The sequence below is a fragment of the Seriola lalandi genome, unplaced genomic scaffold (assembly GCF_002814215.2).
Source record: "Seriola lalandi dorsalis isolate HSWRI2012SDOR001 ecotype SW California unplaced genomic scaffold, Sedor1 jcf7180002054244, whole genome shotgun sequence".
Taxonomy (NCBI): Eukaryota; Metazoa; Chordata; class Actinopteri; order Carangiformes; family Carangidae; genus Seriola; species Seriola lalandi.
This window is the reverse complement of record NW_019524797.1, coordinates 455,871-472,242: the sequence shown is the minus strand read 5'-3', so window position 1 is coordinate 472,242 and position 16,372 is coordinate 455,871. Positions and strand designations below refer to the sequence as shown.

Here is a 16,372-nt window from a genome sequence, read left to right as displayed (position 1 = left end):
ATGACAGCCATTGCAGAAATATCCTGGCAAATATTTACACAGGCCCTTCACCTCACCTCTGATAGAAGCTAAAAAGAGGGAGTCATTGTGGTTCAGGTCATCTAAAAATAGCAGCCATCAGTCAGTGAGGGTCAGGGTCGCAGAGTGGCAATGAGGAGAGGTGCTTACCTACTGACAGTTAAACATAGGACAGAGGCAACGCCTGCAGGCCACATTTGTGAGGTCCAGTTAGGCAATACACACACTGTCTGACATGTAAACTACACTTGATGATCACTTACTCCTTTTTCTTACTGGGTGATTTAGAAATTCAACCAAATTCAAATTTAATACATAACAAGGCCACACATGCACATGATCTCATCATCTGTATGATTTGTTTGGGATTTTCCATATTGTGGCTGAAGACAGCAGGTGACACATGTGAGATTTGTTATCTTATATGACTAAAGCTGTAAGTATTAGGAACCACTGTAGCCTGTGAGTGTCAGTTGCACACACACTCACGTGACATATGTAAATGGATAACGTGAGGAGGTTTATTGTATTCATAAGAAATGATTTACCTTCAGGGAAGGGTTGGCATACTTTCTGGGAAGAGCATTGATTAGAGAAAAGACTCTCTATTTCTTGTTATTATAGCCTGTAAAATATGACTAAAATAGATAACCATTCTGATTGCATTCAATATCCAACTCCAGGCAAAACCTGCAAACTGACTGCGCAGGATTATCTCTCTGTTAACTGTAGGTTCAAGTTATGTAGTATTTTACACAGGTCACGTAGTCAAACATGAAACCAGCTGCAATTAAGATTTAATGTTGGTTGGGCAAGCGCTATCACTTGAACTTTTGGCAGACAAAACAAAGCCTGACAACCCATTGATTCATCTTGCAGTTACTGGGGGGATGTAAACAAATTTATTGAAGTACTGTAATTCTACAACTATTCTGTGCTTATACTTTACTTCAATATTTCATTTTTACTCTGCACTTCTACAACATTACCTTTTACTCCAATGTATTTATTTGACAGCTATTGTTAGCCTACTTATTTTTACAGATTAAAACATGAACAAGTTTTTAAAATATGATGCACTGTTAGGGATTAAACTACCTAACAATATGTAGTTAAAATTAGCTTCACCTCCATAACTACAATTTTAAAATATTGTTTGGACATTACAATACAACCTTATTAATGATCAAATAATCTGGTATATGATAATATAATTAATAATTATATGTGATATAATAATTACTATAATTTATCAATTTATTTATTGGATAAATAGAAAATGTGAATAGGCCTACTTCTGTCACACTTTGATCCGCAGATTAATCCGTGTAACCTATATTTGTCTTTCTTTCATTGTACTCAATTATTCATTCCAATCAATAATGAGGGAAAACCACTTGAGGCACAAGGATGACAAATGTTTTGATTTTGTCCACATAGTGTGGGCGTATAGAAATAGAAAACTGCCGAGTGCACTCACTGATTGGCTACAACTGGGTTAAATAGCCGTCAATCATCCTGGATGTCGATGCTGATTGGATCCGGCTCGTATCCAGTTCACCTTAACACGAGCAAGTAAACGTCAAATAAGTAAGAAGCCGCACCATTCACGTACATGTTACGTTGTTTTTATGGCGGAACCTTCCGTCACGACTCTCCTCTGTACGCATTTGACGTTAGAGATCTACCTCTTGGCAGCAGGTGAGGTCAAATGAAGAGGAAAGCAGCGGAAGAGCTTTGCTGACAGGTGGATTTAAACATTTCAGCTGAAACGGAAGAAATGGACGATAACAAAACAGTACTGGTCGAGAGCCTCATTGTGTGGGTGAGTGTCTTTGCCTCTGTGAATGTGTCGCCTGAGACAAGGAGACCGTGGAGTCGATTTCATTACCTGTTTGTAGGTGGTGGTGGGGGTGGGGTGTCAGCGAAAAACACCGTTCACCAGCTGAGAGAAAAATTAGGCAAATATGAACCAGAGCAGGTGATCTTCAGTGGGTCAAACAGCAACTGTTGTACGTCGTTATTACAAAGATTAGCTTCAGTTGCGGCAGTTACTATAACCGTTGGTGCACCGGCACGAAACGTAGCTGGGTGAGGAGCATATACCGCAGGCTAGTGAATATAAAGTTACCACCTAGGAGCTACAAAGACTATAATGTCGTTCAGTTTAGTTGATCCTCGCGGGATTTAAGGTGCTAATCCAATTAACCAGGAGATATTTGTGGAATGTGGCTCTTTTTTTTGTTTGTTTGTTAACGTTATGCAACTGATTAATGATGAAGCTAACACCAGCAGTAGTACAGTACCTTCAAACTGTAGCTAGCTAGCGTTGCTGCACCTGTTCCTGTCTATGGGTGTGAATCAAATGTTTTGTTGGCTACCTTATGCGTTAGTAACCGGATAAAGGATTGATTAATTAGATCTCTCATCAGGTTCATCTGATTTAAATCCTGCGGCTGTATCCAAGCCACTCCAATTACTTATGTGTTTGTTGAACAACAGCATTACTAAGTAAGGGGTTAGATCAACTTATCCCACCAGGGTTTCATCCAAAAAGTGGACTGAATTTTAATGTTAGATGTTGACGTTTTCAAATGATGGTGTTCTCCATTTGGACTGACACCTTAGTTGGTGGGAGTGAACCTCAGTCAGGATGTGTCCAAGACGCTGAGATGTTCTCCTAGGAGAATTCACCTTACACCATTGCTGCTAGTTGAATTATTTACATTTGCCCGTTGTCTGTTGAGCTTTTGTTTCTTTACCACTACTATCTGCAGTCCAACCTGCCATCTCTCTATCCATCCATCTGTCAGTTTGCCTCAGACCTCAATTCTCTCCTCTCTGGTACTTATTCTTCATACTGGTTTTTGAGATCAGTCCACCACCTCAGCACATCTGCATTGTTGTGGAGAAACCCTTGAGTGTTGAGTGTTTGGTTAATAACACACAACTGCATTATTCCCCGTACTCTCCATGGATTGTTGATCTGCCCCTGTGATGATGCTGTGTTTTTGGTCTCTCAGCTGCAGACCTTTAACACTCTCGCGCCCTGCAGAACAGTGGAGGAGCTGACCACTGGAGCGGCAATATCGCAGGCACTGCATCAGATGTGAGAGGGCACACACACATACACAGCACAGACACACAAGAATACGACATATAGGGTCTGCCCCATTAATCATGATATCTGGCCACTCTACAGATACATTATTTACAGCCAGTTGTCTCTGGTTCAGATAACTCACATCCCATGCAGCGGCCTGGCACTTTAGTTAAGCCAGAAAAGCAAAGGAGAAGCTTTTTTTGTTCACCACTTAACTGCATTGATTCCACTTAAAACCAATAAACAGAAAAGCTTATTGTGTAAACACAAGATTTTAAGGGTTGGACACTCAAAATCAAAGGACAATAACTTTTTTAAGAATCCTCAGTGTTGATTCATTTAGTGAGAAATCCATAGTAGAGGAAGGATTTGCGAGTTTCTTTTCAAGCAGCAGTCTGTTGTGCTTTGAGTGAGTGGTGAGACTAATCCTTACTTGTTTGTGCTATAACTATTGTTCTCCCCACTTACATGTAGAATGCACAGCTGAATGAAAGAACCCTCCTGTCTTCCAGGGATCATTTAAAGTAATTCTGGGAAATGTAGGAAATGACTGCCTTAAGTAAAAGGGTTGACAGAAGTAAACTGCAACACTATCACTCAGAAATACCTCCTGAAATACATACAACATGTTGTGTGTGTTCTGCAGAGACCCAGCATGGTTCACCGATGGATGGCTGGGTCGTATCAAAGCAGATGTTGAGGACAACTGGAGACTGAAGGTACAGAGCAATGCCATCTCGCTGGTCCTCCGTGTGTCCTCTCTGACTTTCCTCTTCATGTTTTGCTGAACCCCCCTGTGTGCTAAATCCTCTGTTTGCTTCAATCCTACTCAACTGTCCTTGACACTGACCTCCTACCTGCTCCAGGGGGGGGGGCTTCTCCTGGCTTACCCTGCACTCTGACCCTGCGCTCTGACTCCTCTGGTGAAATGTGTACATGTATGTTTGTCCATATATGTCAGTAAGGGTGATTTAGAAAAAAAAAAAAAAGTCATGTCCCCTTCTTTCTTTCTGTTTGGCTGTGACTGTGTTTTCCCTGCTACTGCTTTTTCCTCCCCAATAGGCCTCTTTCACAGAAGACATTTTGACATTTGACAACAGGAAAAGCACATTTAGGTGCTTCAATTTCAGGGTCCTGGTATAAACCCTTTTCACTGCAGACATATTGACTTGGTAAAGCCAAGAAAAAGAATAGCACAGGTGGAATTTATAACATTAATGATGGCTGCCCTCCATTTAGCTGAGCTAGTTCCAGGGCCCTGGTATATTATTATTTAATGTTTTTATTTACACCTTTGCTTTTCCTGCTTTGACGAGTTGTGAAAAGTGTCTATTTTGCATGCCGGTTCACTGTCACACTGTCATGGCTTACCGGGACGCTTTAATAGCCAAGTCATTGTTAATATTATTAGTAGGAAAGCTATTACATGTCAAAATGTCTGCTAGGCCTATTATTTTCTCACATGTGCACATTTGAAAGTTTTTAATTTTATCATTGCATGATTATTATATGCGTGTGAAGGTTATTGGCTCATATTTGCACTATAAACTGAGTTCATAATGATTCACAATCTTGTGTATGATCTTCTCAGATGAACAACCTGAAGAAGATCCTTCAGATGGTGGTTGACTATTATAATGAGGTAGGCTGTGGTCATGAAAACAACATCCTCCTCGTGCGTGTGTTCATTTGGTGCCTATGGGACTCATAGTATGCACTGTTTACCTAGTGCAAAGTCCCAGGTGACTTTCATAAAGAAAATGCAGTGTGTAGTTGAGGTCAAAACAAGCAGCTCAAGTCTGGTACACGATACATCCACAATACGATGGTGTACTGAAGCCCAGCATTGTTTTCTAATTAAAATCTTAATTTTGCTAAGTTAACACGTGACTGAAATATTTTGCTCAGCAATTGTCTTAGTTGTAGCAATACTCTGCTGCCACTTTTTTGTCTTGATTTGAAAACTTGTGCAGTTTCACTTGTTACTTGTTCACTTAGAAAGTGTTAGCACACTCACATTTTAAGTGCTTTATCTCTTCCTCCAGGTCTTATCCCAGGAGATATCAGACTTCCCCTTGCCAGATCTGGCCCTGGTAGCAGAGCATTCAGACCCTGTGGAGCTGGGGAGGCTGCTGCAGCTCATACTCGGCTGTGCTGTCAGATGTGAGCGTAAACAAGGCATGTGACTGCTTCTATGTTGTGTGCAATTTGTATGCACAAATGAGACACAGACAGATACTCAAATATCTGCAGTATAACTGTGCTGTACAGTGCAGATAGAAGGGGAAACTGTTCCATCAAAATCCAGTTAGGTTAAGGCCGTCAGCCAAACAATGTTTAATTATTGTCCTGCCAAGGCACTAACAAAGGCAGAGCCCATCAGGCAGCCTGACTCGGAAATCAATGACGGCAGTGTTATTGTACATTTGGAACCAGCACACAGAAGTATTAAGTAATGTGTTTAATGAATCTTTCTCACTCCACTGACAGAATACATTCAGATCATCATGACGTTGGAGGAGTCTGTGCAGCATGTTGTCATGACAGCCATCCAGGAGGTCAGTCCATCTTAACACCAACTTTCTCCTTCATATTTTAGAGATATTGAAAATGTCCAGAAAAGTTTGGCTGAACAGTTGTACCATTTTTTTCAGTAACTGTAATTTTCCTCAAAGTGTCTGTCTCAAAGGGACTTTGGCAGCAGCAGGAGTTGTTAAGGGAGGCTTTAATGAGTCTGTATAATAAATCCAGTGACATTTTTTTTCTCTCCAGCTCATGAGTAAAGAGACCATGGCCCCATTTGGAGCAGAGCTGTCAGGGGACTTGGAACAGCAGGTCAGTGTTATTACTACAGAGATCTAAATCCCTCTAAATGATGTTCCTTCTGCTATGAAATTCTCTAACTAAGTGGCGATGCGGTCTCTATGACCAGCTTGTTGGGTATGAACAGAAAAACCTACACCATATATATTATGGGTCTATCTTTAACCACAGCAAAGGGAGCACAGTAAGAACCCCTCAAGTGTGTTAGAGCTATCTGAAATTATTATTTTCATTTGAAAAGAACACACAAGTTATTTTATTTAATTCAGTATTTGGTCTACAAATTGTATAATGACAGATGCTCATCACAAGTCTTTCACATTTTTTCTGACTGGCAGAAAAACAAAACTAAAGGTGTTTAATTTACAGTGATATAAAAAGGAGAAAAGCAAGTAAAACCACCCTCAGTGCTTAGAACATGATTCATTCAGTAATTTTATGTTGGTTGATCGACTAGTCAATTTATTTACTCATCCTTTGGACTCTAATGTACTGTATTAAACTGCTTAAGTCACCAGTCTAACATTTGACAGACAGTTAGCATCATAGCTGAAGCTAATGTCACTAATTCAAAGGAGTGAGACATTTATTCTTATGGATCTGTGTGAGGAATAGCATGATCACTGTGCAGAGAATCCCAGAACTCAAATATTGACTCTCCTTGCACATTGCAGTGCTCTGGGCGTCAGGCAGAGGGACGGTGAGAGGTGTAACAAGCTTAACATTGGGTGAAAATGGAAAATGGCCATACCTTGATGATTTCACATTAGATTCGCTTTAGTGAAGAGGGAAAATATGCAGTGCATGAAGAGGGAGTGATAAAAAAAGGTTTAAAGCCTGTCAAGTCTTCTGACCTAAGTAATGCAGCAGAACCAGTGTATCTGTGTGTCTGGTATGCATGAGTTAGTGAGGTGTGTGTTACTTACTTCAGCTTCTCCTTCATGTGTGCAGTTAAAGAAAGCCCTCGAGGATCTTGCTGAACTTTTAGCTGAGAAAGAAGCATTAGCCCAACGCTGTCAAGAGCTGGACATACAGGTGAATAGAACACACACACACACACACACACACACACACACACACACACACACACACACACACACACACACACACTCTGCATACACTTGTGTACAGAAACATGTACATTAATATGATTCATTTACATCCGTCTAAGCTCAATGCTTTCTTGCTGATATCCAGCTCTCCATGTCTACACACCCACACACATGCATGCTTCTGTGGTACAGTATAAACAGGAGTTGTGTAATTCGCTGTAATGCTTGGGTCCATTGTCTGGAGCTGCTGTGGCAGAAGGACTGTGAGCTTACAGTCTGGGCTCTCCTGGCTCACACCGTGGCAACTGGTCCATGCTCTGGCACTGCTAGAAGGCCTCACTCAGCACTGTACAGGCAGACTAAATTTAGCATAGCCTCTGATCAACTGTTCAACTGGACTTTCGACAGATTGATTTGTTCTGTCCCCAGTCTTGCTCATCTCTCGCCGCAGCGAGGTAAGTCCAACATGGCTGACCGTTCGGCAGAACTAAACCCATCTAAACCAGCTGCTCAAAATGTTTACTCTAACTCAGCTAACAGACGGCTCAATCAAGATCCTGTTCCAGACTAGTCCTACAACGTGTGTTTTAATATTCAGCAATTCACCCAGGGGCATCTCTGTCATAGTAAGCGTTTTGCAGTCAATCATCACATTATTTAAAAATGCCTCTTTGTCTATATAGGATTACAGGACAGCCTATAGAGGAGAACAACAGAAGTTAGAGGCAGGGCAAAGTTTCAATATTATTGTTTATGAACGTTCATTAAATTATGAATTCTGATAATTCCAATCTTATGTTTCATTTTATAAAATCCTGTTGTCTAATGATTTTAAACTAACTGATAATAGACAACAAAATTAGTTATTGCAGCTTTTTCATTTTACATGTGTAAAAGTTTTGTCTAAGGTAAATGACTGAAACATTGTTCAAAGCATGGAACAAAAAGTTTATTATCATGTTTTTTTGCATACATTTTCCATGTATATCAGAAAAATGATATTCTTTTTATTATATTGCTTTCAACCATGTAGCCCAGCCCTGATTTAAATGTGTAGCTTCTGATGTGAGACACTGATTCATCTTGGAGGTGTTTTGTACACATGCAGGACTTTTAAACAATGACAATGAATTAATCTCAGACTAATAGTCCAATGTATGGTGGTAAAATATACTTGAGATGAATGGGTGAGAAGTGAATTCAACTAACCATTTATTAACATATTTGCTTAAAGTGCACGTTGTCTGTGCTCTGTTTCCAGCATGGATTAATTCCACTGTTTGCTTTAACAGCTGGGAGAGGAAGTGATATAAGGGGTCTGTGTTTTGATGCTCAGATGTGACTTTGCTGCTTTGCATGAAATAATTGACCAAAGAGAGTGTCAACATCATAAAATATCCCTGGTGACTTGATGTGATTTTTTTTTTTTTTTTTTTTTTTTTTTTTTTTTGTATATTGTGAGTGGCTCTAACATCTTGTTGTACCTGAACAGGTGGCTGTTCTTCAAGAGGAACGAAACAGCTTATTGGCTGAGAATGATGTCCTAACTGATCGGGCCAATCAGCTCGACACCTTCGATGACCCTAGCACACCCTCAGGAAGGAAACACAGCCAGTTACAGCAACAACTGGAGACACTGCAGGAGGAGAACTTCAGGTTTGTCACTTCCTGCTCAAATGTTCTGCAGCAACCTCAGTGTGACTGTGAGAGACTGAATGATTATGTGTGTTTGCATCTTTTAGGCTGGAGGCTGCCAAGGATGACTACAGGATCCACTGTGAAGAGTTGGAGAAGCAGCTGATTGAGGTGCAGCACCGTAATGACGAGCTCACCAGCCTGGCAGAAGAATCTCGAGCTCTCAGAGATGAACTGGACGTTCTCAGGTCTGTGTAGGAAAGTGGTAGAGGATCCTCTTTAACTCAGAGTGCAGACCACAAAAATAAACCAAGTAAAATAAAAAGGCAGGGCTGAAGGAGCAGTAAACAGATAGACATCTTTTGTTGCCTCCTAATGAGAGATTAGCAGACAGCTAGGCAGTTAGATGGAGAGGGAAGGCCAGGAACATGATTTCACTGATTAGCAAAAACTCAACCAGACAAGATGAACTAATCAGTGAAATTAGCTGATGGTGTGTTTTGCTGTCCTTGACAAAGAGAGTTATTGTTGCTGAAGCACAAACAAGAAGAAGCAGGAAAACGACCTCAATACACAGTGTAGTGGAAGTGAAATAACTCTAAACATGTTTGAAAAGTTAAAAATATATATTCATAGGGCCAATGTTCTTCATCTGTGCCAGTTGAAACTAATGATGTAGCACCAACTGCCAGATGTAGTACTCACCCTTAAAGTTTACTTTGGAGTGTGCACCTTCCCTGATTTATCAAACAATGCTAATTCTATTCACTTTGCCTACTTTTCGATTTTGTCCCAATCTTACATGTTGGATTGAAGTGGCCCAAAGCACATGAGCTTGTTCATTGTGTTACATCCTGTTTTATTTTGGTGTTTCCTGTTAATCATCTGTTTGGCAGACACCTGTGCTGATTAGTGGGCTGAGTCTATATAAGCAGGTCCTCTTTGTTCAGCTCGCTCTCTCTCCATCCTGCTGCAGCAGCACCTTTCTGGTGCTAGGTATCTGGTCTCCATTGATTCCTGCATTGTCCTTAAGTTACTGTAATAAATTCATATGCAGTACCTTCCTACTGGTGTGGTGTCCATTATTATGTTCGGTGTTTGAGCCAGCCGTAACATAATAATGGGGGCTCGTCCGGGATACAAACGTAGTCATTTAGTTTCTGGGTAGTTAGTGAGGTCATGTATGTGCAGCCACATGAGGTAGTTTGCTGAACTTGCCCAGTGAGTAAGCCGACGGGTGCTAGAGAGACCAACACCACTTTGTTATTTTTGTGTGATAGCCCTGGGATGGTCTATGGCGTGCCCGGGTGCATCACTGAAGATAAATAGGTAAAGTAAGGTAGTAACCCTGTGAGTTAGATAGGGAACTGGGTTAGTCTAGAGTAAGAGGTTAGACATGTCACAATCCATCTTAAGAGTAGCATGCGGCTGCCCATGATGACCGGTGTGAGGCTTCTTTGTGTGTGAAGGAGCTGTAGTGAGGATTTGGGGTTTAGTGTTGAACATTCATAGTAAAGCTGTCACTGTTGTTACCCTTGTACCTTTTGTGAAGCTGCTTGACTATGTGAGTTTCTTTCGAGAGCGTCTCCATCATGCCTGCGAAGTAGCCAAGCAGGCCATGGCAAACTCTCAGTTTAGAATGAAACGGCAATTTGACAAAGATGCTGTGCCGCGCTCTTTCCAGCCTGGAGATTCAGTATTGGCTCTTCTGCCTATACCTGGGTCAGTGTTACAGGCCAGGTATGCTGGGCCTTATGTGGTTGAGAAGAAGCTGAGGGACACAGATTATGTAATTTGTACTCCAGACAGGAAGCGTAAATCTCGTGTGTGCCATATCAATATGTTGAAGTTATATGCTGCCCGGTCTCAAGAGGAACAAAGCCCTTCAAAAGAAGTGAGTTGTATTGCTGCAGTTTCAGTTGTTAACACTTGCCCTGCTGATGATGGTTTGACTAAGGACAATGCGCCTGCTCTGGGTGCCCGGCTGCAGAACTCATAAGAGTTGGTAAATCTAGAGACTCATGTGTCTTATCTTGAAGGGAGGGAAGATGTTCTCCAGCTGATACGTGGCCATCTTGCTTTGTTCTCAGATGTACCCACTTGCACAAATGTATTGCAGCATGATATTGACGTAGGTGATAGTACTCCGATCAAGCAGCATCCTTATCGTGTGATCCCTATCAAGCGTGAATTAATGCAGAAAGAGGTTGAGTACTTGTAATGGTCTTGCAGTTCCCAGCACCAGTTCTTGGAGCTCACCCTGTTTACTGGTCCCAAAAATCTGACTTGACTCCTAGGTTCTGCACAGACTATCTGAGAGTTAACAGTGTAACCAAACCTGACTCGTTCCCTCTTCCCCGTGTTGAGGACTGCATTGATGGGGTAGGAACAGCTTGTTATGTGACAAAGCTAGATTTGCTTAAGGGTTACTGGCAAGTTCCCTTGACACAGAGAGCCTCTGATATCTCTGCCTTTGTCACCCCTGACAACTTTTTTCAGTATACTGTAATGGCATTTGGCATGCGTAACGCCCCTGCCACCTTTCAGCGACTCATGTGGACAGTGTTGTGTGGTGTAACTAACTGTGAGGCCTATTTAGACGACATTGTAGTGTATTCACCTGACTGGGAGAGTCACATGAATACTCTCCTGACCGTTTTCCAGCACTTTGAAAATGCCTCGTTGACCCTGAGTAAGTGTGAGTTTGCAAAAGCCACCATCACTTATCTTGGCAAGGAAGTAGGTCAGGGACAGGTTCGTCCCCGTGCAGCTAAGATCAGTGCTGTTGCTGAGTACCCAGCTCCCATCACCAAGCGCCAGTTACTATAGGGCTTTTTGTCGTAACTTTGCTACTATTGTTTCTCCCCTGACTGACCTTGTCAGTCCTGCTAGGGAGTTGGTGTGGGATTTCAGATGTGAGCAGGCATCCCAAGCTGTGAAAGCTGTCCTGTGTAATTCACCAGTTTTTGCTGTCCCCAACTTTGCTGTTCCGTTCAAGCTAGAGGTCGATGCTAGTGGTGCTGGTGCTAGAGCTGTTCTGATCCAGGAAGACTCAGCAGGCATCGATCACCCTGTCTGCTATTTTTCCAAAAAGTTCTCACAGACCCAGCAGAACTACAGCACGATTGAGAAAGAAGCTCTGGCTTTGCTGTGGGCTCTACAGCATTTTGAGGTATATGTTGGTTCCTCTGTGCAGCCTGTTCTGGTTTATACAGATCATAAACCATTGGTTTTCCTACATCGCATGTATAATAGCAACCAGAGGCTTATGCGTCGGGCTAACATCGTTCAGAACTACAATTTGGACATTCGACATAAGAAAGGCAAGGAAAATGTTGTAGCTGATGCTCTGTCACGCGTGTACGAATAATGTCACCTGTAAGTGCCATCTTATGGGGGGGAGTGTGACATCCTGTTTTATTTTGGTGTTTCCTGTTGATCATCTGTTTGGCAGACACCTGTGCTGATTAGTGGGCTGAGTCTATATAGGCAGGTCCTCTTTGTTCAGCTCGCTCTCTCTCCATCCTGCTACAGCAGCACCTTTCTGGTGCTAGGTATCTGGTCTCCATTTATTCCTGCATTGTCCTTAAGTTACTGTAATAAATTCATATGCAGTACCTTCCTACTGGTGTGGTGTCCATTATTATGTTCGGTGTTTGAGCCAGCCGTAACAATTGATATTTGTGCATTTAATTTGTGTTCATATAGGAGCTGCTCAGATCGAGTGGTGATGCTGGAGGCCTCAGTGGAAACATACAAACGTAAACTGGAGAATCTGGGCGATCTGAAGAGGCAGATGAAGCTGCTGGAGGAGAATAACATGACCTACATGCAAAACACTGTCAGCTTGGAGGAAGAGCTACGCAAAGCCAACGCTGCTCGTGCACAGCTCGAGACATACAAGAGACAGGTAACTGATGGTCGCAAAGGGAAACTCCAACCTCCAAATAAAAGTCACATCATAATTAAATGCCACTCGCTAGGAAAAATGTATTTACCATTTTGTGTGTTCACGTTTGCTTTTAGGTCCAAGAGCTACACAGGAAGTTGTCCGAGGAGACAAGGCGAGCAGACAACCTCGCCTATGATATGAAGAAGCTGGAGGAGAAGCACGACACTGTGATGAAGGAGAAAGAGGTGTGGCGGCTTTTGAAATGTCGGGAGGAAATGCCACTCTGTAAAACTCTTTACTTACACTTGTACTGTTTTTTAAAATCTCATCCCATCCACTAGAGGATCATCATTGAAAGAGATTCTCTTAAGGAGATCAATGAGGAGCTGCGATGCACTCAGGTTCAACAGCATCAGCTCTCCCAAGCAGGTATGTCTCTGGGTAGTCAGAGCTAACAACATTGACCCACCTGTCACTTTGATATTGTAAAATGCACATCATTTTTCCATGTAGGGATGCTTCCTTCCAGCAGCCCGAGCCATGATAACCTGGCAGCTGAATTAATGCCCATTGAGTACAGGTAAGAGACGCTGCTTCTGACAACATAGGACTTGTTTTGTGTGTGTGTGTGTGTGTGTGTGTGTGTGTGTGTGTGTGTGTGTGTGTGTGTGTGTGTGTGAGAGAGTGAGAATACTGACAGTTTGTGTGATTGTTCAGAGAAAAGTTCATCAGGCTGCAGCATGAGAACAAGATGCTGAGAGTGCAGCAGGAGGAATGTGAGCGGGAGAAGATTGCGGCTCTGCAGGCTCAGCTGGAGGAAGCACATAAGACGCGCAGTGAGCTGGACACTGAGAACAGGTTAACAGAGTTTCTGTCTCTTTGTAAGACGACCACCAGATGGATGCGATAGAGGTTGATTTCTCTGATAGAAGCTTTACTCCATTTTCAAATGTATCCTTCCCCCACATTGATATTTCCCTCCTCTGCATTGTGACAAATCTGCAGATTGAGCCGAGAGCGGGTCAATGAGCTGCAGCAGCAGGTGGAGGATCTCCAGAAGGCTCTGCAGAGTCAGGCGGCCAAACCTGATGATGTGAGTGTGCCAACATTCATTGGCACAAATACAGTGAAAATGCCCCACAGAATTAATCTTATTAGGCTCTCAGAGTTTTTGCTGGCATGGCTTTTCACAAGAAAATCACACTAGTTTATATTTGCAGTCAAAATTTTGAAATGATTTAGAGATAAAAGTACCTTCATTCTATATTTTTTTCAAATGTATTTTGCAGTGAAAAATTGTTGTTGCTTTTAACGAATGTAACCTTTGTATTTGTAGATGCTTTAAAGTGTTTTTTTATTTTTTATTTATTTGAATTTTTTTTTTAATTTTCTTTCAGTCAAACCTGAAGCGGAAACTTGATGCACACATGTAAGTGTAGGTCTTGGGGTCAGTGCTTTGATAAGCTGGGAGATGTAAAATGAATTTCCATCTTCTCCAGCAGAGGGAGGTAAAGAAACGGCCTTTGTTTCCTCAGGGTCCAGCTGAACGAGGCTCAGGACGAAATCATGAAGAAGAAGGAGCTGCTGGAGGACCTTCAGCCTGACAACACTCAGACCTGTAAGTCTCACGTCACCAATCGCATCATTTCACCCCTGCAGTCTTTGGAGTGTATGATGCAATATTTAAAGCTTGTCTGCACCAAAACACAACAGCACAATGTGACTTAGGTGAAATCTCATAATGACTTCCATGCCTCCAAGCTTTGAGGGTGGATGAGTTGATGGCTGCTCTGAAGAAGAAGGATGATGACATGCGGGCCATGGAAGAGAGGTACAAAATGTACCTGGAGAAAGCTCGTAATGTGAGTGATTAGAGAATCATTTTTATTTTTATTATTGTATTTTATTCTAGTTGTATTAATCCAGAATCAGTATTTCACAGGCGTCCTTTCTGTCCTGCTTTTAGGTGATTCGAGCGCTGGACCCTAAATTGAATCCAGCCACGGCTGAGATCCAGGCTTTGAGGAACCAGCTTGCAGACCGGGACAAGCAGATTCTCACCCTGGAAGTAAATTTGCATTTTGACTTGTTTTCAGTCTTTTTAAAAATGTAAAATACAAGAAATACAAAAAATTTACATACAATTTGTTTTCTGATGTTAACTGAATTCATGTTGCCTCCTAGCGCCAATGTGAGCAGGCAAGGCTGAGGGAGTATGAGGAGAAGCTGATTGTCACAGCGTGGTATAACAAGGTAGGATCCGATTTTCTTTTATTTATATCCTGCCTGTCATGACATCATTGATATTTACTGTACATTATATGAGGAGCTGAAAGTTGACCATCAAAATGATGCTGTGTTGTCTTCCTCAGAGTCTGAACAATCAGAAGCTGGCCATTGAATCACGTCTTGGTGGACGAACCTCCTCCATGCTGTCCCCTGGCCAGTCCTTCTTGGCCCAGCAGCGCCAAGTCTCAAACGCCCCACGCCGGGCGCTTTCCATCAGTGTGCCTGCCACTACCTCCAAATAGACCTCGTCACTGACCCAAATGTCTCACCTTTATTCGGTGAAGGGAAAAATGCCCTCCCTCCCACAAGTGAGCACTCAAGTGACCTTACACACATCTGCTCTCAGCACTCGGGGAGGGGTCACAGATAAGCTGGTTGGGACTGATGGGCACTTACTTATCAAACACAACCCTCTAAGTCACCCACCTGCGGTTATAGCATACTGTCCCACAACACACTGGCTACAAGCTGGCCTTGCGTAGAGCGTTAACCCACAACCTGTGTTCACCTCACTAGCTAAAGTAGCGCACACTGTCCCTAGAATAGACTTTAGAGCATACTTCATAGTTCTCTGTGTTATTGCTTTGCCGACCGCAGTCTCAGCTGAACACTTGCTATAATCAGTTTAGCCTTCGCTCTTAAATACTCAATAATTTTATTCAGAATTGGAGCCTGTAAAATATATGAATGTGATTTTTTTTTTTTTTTTTTCCCCAAGGGTTACTTGAATGCTAATGCCAATTTAATGTAACTTCAGATGATTGTTGATGTATGTACAACTCAACCATCATACTATGCAGTGAAGAGGGTACTAACGTTGTCATCCAGCAGACTGATAAAAAGACAGATATGCTTTAGATGTCTTTAAGAAAATGATTGCTATATTTGGTGCTGGCCACCAACTGCTTTTAAGCATGAAACATCAGTTACTTAAAATTTTGTTTTTACTAGAATGGAACAAGCCCATCATGTAAAGCTGTGAAAACCCTACAAGTCATATTAAGTGATCAATCTCAGAGGTGCTGCAACAGCAAATCTTACTAAATAAATCCAGGACTAATGTATTTCTCATGTATTTTAAACTCCTAAAGTGCGATGTGACTTCCTCACTGGCAGCATGCTTTAAATGAAAACTGGCAGGCCTTTCGATTCACTGAATATGTTGAATCTTATTTAGTGGTTAGTAATGAAGATGATAATCTATGAAGTTGTACAGCTCTAATGTAAACATGATTTAACACCAGCTTTTGATCCAAATGTTGGGACCAGGTTCAGCGTTCATACAGTACCTGCAAATTGTAATATGAGACTTTTGATTACTGTAGTCGATATTGTATTTAATCATGGACGTGTTTAGTTCAGAGTGAAGAGTGCTGTAGAGGAGCAGTTGTTCTCTTTGGTATTGTGGGATATTGGCTGTCTGATCTTAGGGGGTCTTAAGTTAAACTGCACTAGTTTCAGTTGATTGCTTTGTTACTCTGTATGTTTGCAATAACACTAAAGGGGCATTCTGTTATCATGGTTTTGCCATTTGATCTACAGACGTGTCAAAGTGCTTTT

General features: G+C 41.9%; 1 protein-coding gene across 1 annotated transcript; it reads left to right on the top strand.

The window, feature by feature from the left end:
• Positions 1-1,538: 1,538 nt before the first annotated feature.
• On the top strand, positions 1,539-16,328 carry hook1 (hook microtubule-tethering protein 1). The gene is made up of 22 exons (XM_023404470.2): positions 1,539-1,843; positions 3,042-3,127; positions 3,768-3,840; positions 4,713-4,763; positions 5,167-5,299; positions 5,612-5,679; positions 5,894-5,956; positions 6,896-6,979; positions 8,489-8,652; positions 8,739-8,879; positions 12,340-12,541; positions 12,658-12,768; positions 12,865-12,952; positions 13,037-13,103; positions 13,241-13,381; positions 13,529-13,616; positions 13,921-13,952; positions 14,059-14,141; positions 14,285-14,385; positions 14,490-14,591; positions 14,708-14,776; positions 14,896-16,328. The coding sequence occupies exons 1-22, from the start codon at positions 1,799-1,801 to the stop codon at positions 15,052-15,054; spliced, it is 2,151 nt and encodes a 716-aa protein (XP_023260238.1). The 5' UTR covers positions 1,539-1,798; the 3' UTR covers positions 15,055-16,328.
• Positions 16,329-16,372: the final 44 nt, after the last annotated feature.